Here is a 10,000-nt window from a genome sequence, read left to right on the forward strand (position 1 = left end):
TGAATTGTATCTTGAGAATTGACAATGTACTCCCTCTCTCTTCCTCTTTATCTCATTCTCTCTCTCTCAACGCACGCACACACACACACATGTACATCTACTTCTTTTTGGTTGTCATCTGTAGTCAAGTGTGAATTGGCAGTAGGAGAGGTTTTTCTTTGATAGAGGGAAGAACAAGGTCAACGCTGTTTCTCTCTTTCGTGAGAGCGTCGTAGGCCAAAAGTCCTGGCACAACCCTCGTTGCAGCAATTGTGAAATCCTTTTGGTAGACCTGGTGTTAGAAGATCTTGCTCTAGTTCCTCGTCTCTTTTCTTCCTCTTGCTTCATCCAGTTTGACTCTGCAATATTTACACATTCTTTTAGGCTTCCACCATTGTTTGCGGTCAGTTGCTGTCTTTCTCTATACAGCCACAATCTGGCCACTTGTTTCATTTGATGGCATCCTCATGACGGAGTTTCGGACACCCTCTTCAATGGCTTATATATATGTGGGTGTGTGTATGTATGTATGTGTATGTACATGCACACGCGCGTGCGCACTCACAAGGGGTCCTCTGTGTGTCTCATGAGATCAGGGATCTGCTTCAAGAAAAAGTTCTTCTCCAAGGCGCAAACCTTGGAAAATGATTTTTTTTTATGGAAGTCCAGTTGTGGCCCTTGTATTTAAGTCTCCCCTCTCTCCTGTCCCCATCACTGATTTTGAGCAAGGAAGAGTAAGGGCCGACATAGCTTGGCACCAGTGTTATCGCAGACATTGTCAGAATGTAAGGAATCGGAACAAATACCACAAGGTATCTTGCCCAATTCTCTAACAGTTTTATCAATGCAAATTTCTGGATTGATGCATTTTTCATCAACCCTGAAAGGTTGAAAGGCAAAGTTGACATCAGTAAGATTTGAACTCAAATCGTAGAATGTCGGAACAAATACTCCAAAACTCTTCTCAATCTTTTCTACTCAAGGCACAAGGTCCGAAATTTTGGGGGAGGGGACCAATCGATTAGATCGACCCCATTACACAACTGGTACTTAATTTATCGACCCCGAAAGACAAAGTCGACCTCGGTGGAATTTGAACTCAGAACGTAGCGGCAGACGAAATACCTATTTCTTTACTACCCACAAGGGGCTAAACACAGAGAGGACAAACAAGGACAGTCAAACGAATTACGTCGATTATATCGACCCCAGTGCGTAACTAGTACTTAATTTAATCGACCCCGAAAGGATGAAAGGCAAAGTCGACCTCGGCGGAATTTGAACTCAGAACGTAACGGCAGACGAAATACGGCTACGTATTTCGCCCGGCGTGCTAACGTTTCTTATTTCTTTATTGCCCACTAGGGGCTAGACATAGATGGGACAAACAAGGACATAGAAAGGGATTAAGTCGATTACATCGACCCCAGTGCGTAACTGGTGCTTAATTTATCGACCCTGAAAGGATGAAAGGCAAAGTCGACCTCGGCGGAATTTGAACTCAGAACGTTTCTGCCAGCTCACAGCCTTTGCAACTCTTCTCAATGACGATTCTTTGTATCAGATGCAAAAAAAAAAGGGAAAAACAACGAAAATAAAAAGCCCCCAAAACTATTGCTTTCTTTGTATCTAAAGGCGAGAGTCTTTGTGAAATTTAGTTTTGATAAACTGCAATATTAACAAATGTTTAGAACAAGAAAAATAAAAACACTGCAGTAGTTTGTATATCGTTTGTCTGCAATGAATAGCGGTGTTACAACAATTGGTGTCTAAACATTCAGATAAATCTCGGCTAAAGCGCAATCTATACAAAGAAACCACCATTGTTTGAAGCTGCCACGAATAAAGGTGATTCATTCAACAAAGAATCAATCGAGAAAATGTCTGACTGATGATAAAAACATACAACATGGCAATGGTGACAGACAATGTTCAAGAATAGGATAGCTTTCCTCATTGTTGTTATATATTACCGCTGTTGTTGTTGCTGTTTGTTTTTCTGTAATACCTATTTCTTTATTACCCACAAGGGGCTAAACACAGAGGGGACAAACAAGGACAGACATAGGTATTAAGTCGATTACATCGACCCCAGTCTTAATTTATCGACCTCGAAAGGATGAAAGGCAAAGTCGACCTCGGCGGAATTTGAACTCACAACGTAACGCAGACGAAATACCGCTAAGCATTTCGCCCGGCGTGCTAACGTTTCAGCCAGCTCGCTTTCTGTAATACGTCTTAAGTACTACAGCACGGGATTGAAATATTTCCCCGGGGGTCTGTTACGGTAACTAGTAAATAGAAAGGAATAAAGGTAAATATATGTGTATTAATGTTGAAGGAAAGGAAAACTATTAATGTTTCGACATTAGGCCCATTTCTAGTATGAAAAGAGAGAGAGAGAGAGAGAAGAAAAAAGGTTTACAGCTAGATAAATTGATTAAGACTTACAATTATGGCGCAGGAGTGGCTGTGTGGTAAGTAGCTTGTTTACCAACCACATGGTTCCGGGTTCGGTCCCACTGCGTGGCACCTTGGGCAAGTGTCTTCTACTATAGCCTCGGGCCGACCAAAGCCTTGTGAGTGGATTTGGTAGACGGAAACTGAAAGAAGCCTGTCGTATATATGTATATATATATATATGTGTGTGTGTGTGTATGTTTGTGTATCTGTGTTTGTCCCCCTAGCATTGCTTGACAACCGATGCTGGTGTGTTTACGTCCCCGTCACTTAGCGGTTCGGCAAAAGAGACTGATAGAATAAGTACTGGGCTTACAAAGAATAAGTCCCGGGGTCGATTTGCTCGACTAAAGGCGGTGCTCCTGCATGGCCGCAGTCAAATGACTGAAACAAGTAAAAGAGTAAACCTTTTCGAGAAGCGAACCGCAAAAGACATAGCTTATGATCAGGCGGACTGCACCACTAGAAAAAAAAAAAAGGTACCTTTTCGTTAGATGTTTTCCCACGTCTAATTTACAGAATAAACAGCAAACAATAAAAGTTGTATGGAAAATTTGACCAAATATACATTTACTAAGAAATAAATGTTAGTTAGTTAATTTGGCTCAAAAGCAAATAGCAAGGCCATGTAGGGGGACATGGAGTTAAGTACAGGGTGGTGTTCATGTAAAGAGTTCAGGCCACTTGAGGTCCAGGGAGGCTTTGAACAAAGCGGTCGTCGGCATCTTCACCATCTCGTCTGGCAGCTTGTTCCACGGATCCGCAACCCGGACGGAGAAAGCTCTACTCCTGCGATTGAGATGAAATCGTCGCAGGTAGAGCTTTTCGGAGTGACCCCGCAGCCGACGCTCTGGAGCAGGAGTGAAGAACAGCTCTTTCGAGAGGTTACACTTTCCGCTTATGATGTTGTGGGCGAGAATGAAATCACCACGGCGGCGGCGTTTTTCAAGAGAATAAAGGTCGAGCGTCCTCAGCCTTTCTTCGTAGGACAAATTTTTGAGACCATGAACCATGCGGGTAGCCAGCTTCTGGACTCTTTCGAGATGCTGTATGTCTTTGAGGAGATAAGGAGAAGAGGCTTGAATCCCGTACTCCAATATGGGTCTCACCAGTGTGACATAGAACAAGGCCCGAAATTTTGGGGGAGGGGGCCAGTCGATTCTATCGACCCCAATACGCAAATGGTACCTAATTTATCGATCCCAAAAGGATGAAAGCAAAGTCGACCTAGGCGGAATTATTCCTAATGAGTAGCTCAGTGTGTCTTGATTTGACATTCAGAGTAACATCCCAGGCCATTGTCACTCATGTCTTCCACTCAGTGGGATGACTGAGTCGTTTTACCACCGACAGCACCATCAGGTCAGTGGAGTGCTGTGAGCAACACTATAGATGAGATTCATACTTTATCCCGAATTGCAGCTCAATCAAAGAGCATGAGCTAAGAGAAAGCTTTCTCTGCAAACACAAAATACCTTGTGGTATTTATTTCAGTTTCTTACGTTCCGAGTTCAATTCCGTCCTAGTCAATGTTGCTTGTCATGCTTTCGGGGTCGATAGAAAACAATACCAGCTTGGAGCTTGGATTACGAGAATCCTTAGAATATTAAACTAGATGCATAAAGGATCTTGTTCCAGTTCTTTGCGCACCGAGTTCAACTCCTGCCGCAGACGAATTAGGTGGTTGTCCAATTTAATATCACCACAGGGTCCATTTGCAAGTATTCGAACCAGATCTCCGGTTTGAGGATACTCTCCTCTTTCCCTTTCCACCAGATTCTGTAGCCAGGAGAGAGCCGTGGGCACTGCCCTTTCTCCTGACTGAGCAATAAATAACTAAATAAATAAAAAAAAAAGAAACCAGATATTATCAGGTTTTTCCTTCGAGCGATCTGCCTGGGTAATAGCAAAGCTGGCATGCTAAGAGCAGGGGTCAACAGCTGATGGACTTTCAACTCAAAAGTATCAGTGCTGCTGCTTTCGTTTGGCAGGAAGGCTGGCTGTTTTGTCTTTTGGCTACAACACCAAAAGTTTGTGCAATAGATAAAAGATGACTAAGTACGTACAGGGCATTTTCTCCTCTTCGACCAAGCCCTCATCAACTTCTTCAAGTACCACTTGTTCAAGGTGGAGTAGGAAGTGCGGCCCTCAAGAAGTTCGCTGAAAAGAGAGATGGCGAGTAAAGCGGGGGTTGAAGAAGGGTCTCCTATTCTTGAAACGCAGTTGTTATGTTGGGTTCAAGCTAGTCAAGGTGATGTCTTAATTTGAATAATTTGGTTCGTGTAGGAGGGAGTTCTTTGACTGGTTCTTAGTGACTGCCACTCGTTTGGAACTCATACTATTTTATTCAACGACTTGTTATTTGACTGATGTCATGCTGTGGACACAGCCTTGAATATACATTTCAAATTACTTTATATAAAGAATTGTTTTATTATTGTGTGTGTGTGTGAGTGCGCACTCGCGCACGCATACACACACGTGCGCGCACGTACATATTGCCTCCGGTACATAGTATCTATTTCTTTACTACCCACAAGGGGCTAAACACAGAGGGAACAAACAAGGACAGACAAACAGATTAAGTCGATTTTATCGACCCCAGTGTGTAACTGGTACTCATTTAATCGACCCCGAAAGGATGAAAGGCAAAGTCGACCTCGGCGGAATTCGAACTCAGAACGTAACGGCAGACGAAATACCGCTAAACATTTCGCCCGGCGTGCTAACGTTTCTGCCAGCTCGCCTCCGTTACATAGTATCACCTCACCATCATACCTTGCCCCAGTTCACGTCTGGTCGGAATGGAGGCTCTTCCGCTTTCTGTGGAAGGAAAGTGTCCCACTGGTTAGGTGCTCCGTTTGTTGTCAACAGCTGCTGAATGGAGGACTGGGCATGCCGTGGATGATGGCGCATCGATACTACCAGCGTTTCTTTGATGTTGGGCAGGTGTGGTCACCGTTTACGGGACTTGCTCTTTTTCCACACCTCATCTCTTTCACTGAGCTGCAGTCCTGGATCAGAGGAGGGTGCCGTCAAGCACTTACAGTTCTCTGCCAGTACAGTGGATGAGAATTTCTAATTTGGCGTTCTCTAGAGGTTTGGTGGCGGGAAAGAGCGACGAGAATGAACTGGTCGAGGTCTATGGATAATTTCCAGAAATTATGGTCCTGACAGCGCTACCGGAGTTGGAGGGTGGGGGTCATCACCAGTTCAAGATAAATTCTAGATGTATGGCGGGTGCTGTTAACTATGCCTGTTTGAGATGTGCGCAAAGCGACGAAACTGTTCTGCACGCACTCGTTCAGTGCTCGAGCATTTCTGGGTTCATGTGGAACACCTGGTTCCAATTCGGCTATCGATTGAGTCCACTGGGAAGATCGTCCTGTGTTTTCCTTGATTGAAAAGCCGGAGGGTAGATACCTTCTGTGACGAAGACCGCATCAAATTTTCAAGTTCCAATTGAAAACGAAAATAAGGACGTGGAAGGAAACGCTGCCTTTCGAAAAAATTATTGAAAGTTGGGTCAAGTGGCAAAGATGGGTCTGTTCTGAGCATGCGCCCCAAGATCGTTGGAGGAGGATGAGAGATAGCTTCAGTGTTCAAGGTGACCTTAGTTTGGGTGGGGTATGTCCACGAGCAGCCTTCAGAAGTCTCCCCGCTGGTGGGGATATTTTCTTGTCTAAATCTTTGGTTTCTTTTTTATTAGTTTACTGTTGACATGCCTTCAAGGAATCCCTCATCGTATCTTATTGTATTGTATCGCCCAGTGTCGTCCCGTCTTTGCTCTGTGTAAACTTTTAGTAGTTAATAAAGAAACATATTCAAGGCAGCAAACTTGCAGAAGCATTAGCGCCGCAGACAAAAATGCTTCGCGACATTTCTTTCGGTGCGTTTTATATTTTGAGACCAAATTCCACCGAGGTGGACACGGCTTTTCATTCTTTACAGATCGATAAAATAAAGTATCAGTAGAGTACTGGGGTCGATGTAATGGACTTGTTCCCCATCTCGAAATTACTAGCCTTGTACAATTAGAATTATTATCATTAATAATAATTCTTTCTAAATTTGACACAAGGTCAGCACTTTTGAGGGGAGGGGAAGTCGACTATATCGACCTGGTGCTCAACCGGTACTTATTTCATCGACCTCCAATGGATGAAAGGAAAAGTCGAACTCATAAAGCCGCTAAGCATTCTGTCCGATGCGCAAACGATTCCGCCAGTTCGCCGCCTTATTAATGATAATAATAATAATGGTTTCAAATTTTAACACAAGGCCAGCAATTTGGGGGGAGAGGGTAAGTCGATTATTTTAATACCTCGGAAGGACGAAGGTCGAAGTCGACCTCGGTGGAATTTGAACTCAGGACGTGAAGACGGGCGAAATGCTGCTCAGCATTTTGCCCTGTATGTTAACGGTTCTGCCAGCTTTCCTCCCCATTAATGAAAATAGTAATCCTTTCTCCTAAAGGCACAAAACCTGAAATTTGGGTGGAGGGGACTAATCGATTACATTGATCCAGAAAGGAAGAAAGGCAAAGTCGATCCCGACGGAATTTGAACTCAGAACATAAAGACGGACGATATGCCATTAGACTTTTTTCCCGGCGTGCTAACGATTCAGCCAGTTCGCTGCCTTAACGTGGTTGTCAGTGGATACGTAGATGGTAGATTAAGTCATCATGTAGTAGTAGTAGTAGTAGTAGTAGTGGTTGTGGTGGTGGTAGTAGTAGTATAGTGGGGCTGATTGCAGCCGTAGTAGTAATAAAAGCTATATATAAAAAAATCAAAATACATTAAAAAAAAAGAAGAAAAAGGTTTGCAATTTTGACAGCAGCAGCAGTAATAGTAGTAGGAGAAGGAGGAGTAAGTCAGATGGTGAAATCAGCTTTTTGATAGATAACCTTAAGCCTTTTTACATTTCCAACCAGTTTTTCCTTTATGACAGCAGACCGCGTGGGAACTTCCAACCCATGACAAGATCCTCCTCCTCCTTCCTCCCCATCCTCCTCCTCCTCGTCATTTCTCCCCCACCCCGTCTCTCTTTTCCCTTCCCACCATTTCCAGCGACGACACACCCAGTTCTTAGTCTGTCTTTCTGAATTCATTTATTCTTTCTTTAGTCACACCACCCAACAACAGGTGCACCCCAAATACTTTCGTTTAGTTTTCGTTTCACCGATTTCACTAACAAAGTTTAGGAGGAATCAAAGCAATATTTAAAGAAACTTGCTGAAGGTGTTGCGCAGTAGGAATCGAACTCGGAGCCATGAGATCGAAGCGAGTGTTTTATTATTTTATTTCAGTGCAAACTCCTGTTATTCTGAAAACTATAAACTTACTGGAAGTTTATAGAATACCACGAAATCCAAAATTTCTTTGGAAATCGTATTTTTCGGAGCGTTTGATCTTGTGATGGTATGAAGTAGTGTTTCTCTAACCCTTTTTACCACGTTCCTTTTGATTAAAAAATAAAACAAAACAAAAAACATGCTCCCTCTATGAACTAATAAAGTTAGTTTACACACACACACACATATTTTAGATGATTAATACAGAAGACGGGGTGTAACTAGAAGCATTCATTATCACAACAATCGTTTCGGTCTATGTACTGCACTGGGCGTGGGGCGATGTAATGACTCCAGATGCAACGCAAAGTACAAAAGAACCTCATCAGGTGACGTAAGATTTACATTTCGATTTTCGCTTCAAGTTATATGCTGAGATGCCGGTAGTTTACGTTTACCAAATGTGTTTGAATCACTGGTAACTGTGTTGCGAGATTTATTCACTTGTTACTTACTGAGATCGCCATCCTGAAGTAACCTACGTCTCACCAAAATAGTCCCACACCCCACCAGTGGCCCGTGCACCTTGAGAAACACAGGTATAATGGTAATATTCTTATTCGCCCTTTTCAAGCCTAGCCAGGCTCATGTGCCCGGTTTCCCGGTTTCTGTGGCGTATGTGTTCCCCCCAGCTGGACGGGACGCCAGTCCATCGCTGCGTTACTCAAGAAACAGGAAGAATGAGTGAGAGAAAGTTGGGACGAATGAGTACAACAGGGGTCGCCACCACCCCCTGCCGGAGCCTCGTGGAGCTTTTAGGTGTTTTCGCTCAATAAACACACACACAACGCTCGGTCTGGGAATCGAAACTGCGATCCTCCGACCGCGAGTCCGCTGCCCTAATCACTTGGGTCATTGCGCCTCCACAATGGTAATATCGAAGGCGCAATATTTCATAGGAAATATTGAAGGTGCAATCATGAGAAAGAACATCTTTGGAAACAATATTTTTTTGTGACACATTTGCTGCCACTTGAAGCTTGAGGGTAGTTATCTATCATTTCTTTTGTCTTTATGGGAAAAATTAAATAATCTTAAAGCTGGAACGAAATCAAAGACATTATGTATCTATAATATTCTGTTCAGGTACGACTTCTTTGTGAGAGCCCTAAGATTTCTTAATACGGTCTACAGCATCCTTATTTTCAAATCCAAGAAAAATATATTTGGCTGGACCTCAGAACCTACAGTCTCAGTGAACGAAGTACAGTATCTGCCCCATTGAACTGTTGATTCTTAGAGATTAGATGAATCAATAGTACACACACATCTACACAGAGGTCATTGGTCAACCAGAGCCGACCCTAGCACAACGTTGAGTAAGGTATCGCTCTGTGAAACTGAACCAAGGACTACGTAGTTGTGAAGCGATCTTCAAGCACCCACCTCTCCAGAAGCAACAAAAAATGAATACGATATTACTGGTTCAGTTAAACTATTATTTTTATCAAAAGACCCCCAAGCATTGGCTGTTTCTTTCTCGTAATCGTGCAGTTTTCAGAAACATTTCAGCGATATCATCATAGATCTTTTAACGTTCAAACCTCGTCCAAAATTTGGATCGTTTTCGGAGTCGTCCTAAAATACGTTTAAATTAATATCTTTGTTGTTAAAACCAATTATGGGGAAATTTCTTCTTCGCTCAGATCTCCAAGTATCTGAAGTAGATTCTTGGAGTTACTCGTATGTTAACTCCTTAAAACTTTCAGAAGTGAGGGTCTCATGCAATAAATCCTGAACATCAGTTGTATGAACTTCTTCATATCGCCTTCTTGCACCACTTTTAACAAGGCTAATACTCTTTGAAACTGTTCATCCCACATCTCAAGGTTTTCCTTAACTAAATATGGACACAAATTTCTCCAAATCCCAATGAGACAATTAGGTCTTTCATTGCTTCATAATGCAGTTTCCCCAGAATTCTTTGACAGCTTATCATCAGTCACTGTAACCAACTGATTTACAAGTTGTTTTAGATCAGTGGTTCTCAACTAAGGTTCATATCGCCTTAAGCGTTCACATAAGATTTTTGAGGGTCCACATAATAAAATAGTAAATAGTGGATCCACAATAGTATTTTAGGGGGCCCTGAAATTTTTTCCTTCAAATGTATGTATTGGTATGTATTGCAAGAAACAACTAAGTTTATTTCTCTAGCATTTTACAAAATTCAACCTACATAAGTAAATACGTGGAAAACAAAAT

The 10,000-nt window shown here is 42.6% G+C and overlaps 1 protein-coding gene across 3 annotated transcripts in view; it reads right to left on the reverse strand.

Moving 5' to 3' along the window:
• Nucleotides 1–10,000, reverse strand: part of LOC115219505 (uroporphyrinogen-III synthase) — a 96,958-nt gene that overhangs the window by 61,092 nt on the left and 25,866 nt on the right. For 2 of the 3 annotated variants that reach the window (XM_036509111.1, XM_036509110.1), the window contains exons 2-3: nt 2,845–2,901; nt 2,431–2,442 (exon numbers count right to left, since the gene is read on the reverse strand). The exons of the other annotated variant lie outside the window; for it this stretch is intronic. In XM_036509111.1, coding sequence (XP_036365004.1) covers nt 2,431–2,442; nt 2,845–2,875 — 43 coding nt within the window. In that variant the 5' untranslated portion in view covers nt 2,876–2,901. The remainder of the gene's footprint in view (nt 1–2,430; nt 2,443–2,844; nt 2,902–10,000) is intronic. 3 annotated transcript variants of the gene reach the window in all.

Source organism: Octopus sinensis, linkage group LG14 (genome assembly GCF_006345805.1).
Source record: "Octopus sinensis linkage group LG14, ASM634580v1, whole genome shotgun sequence".
Taxonomy (NCBI): Eukaryota; Metazoa; Mollusca; class Cephalopoda; order Octopoda; family Octopodidae; genus Octopus; species Octopus sinensis.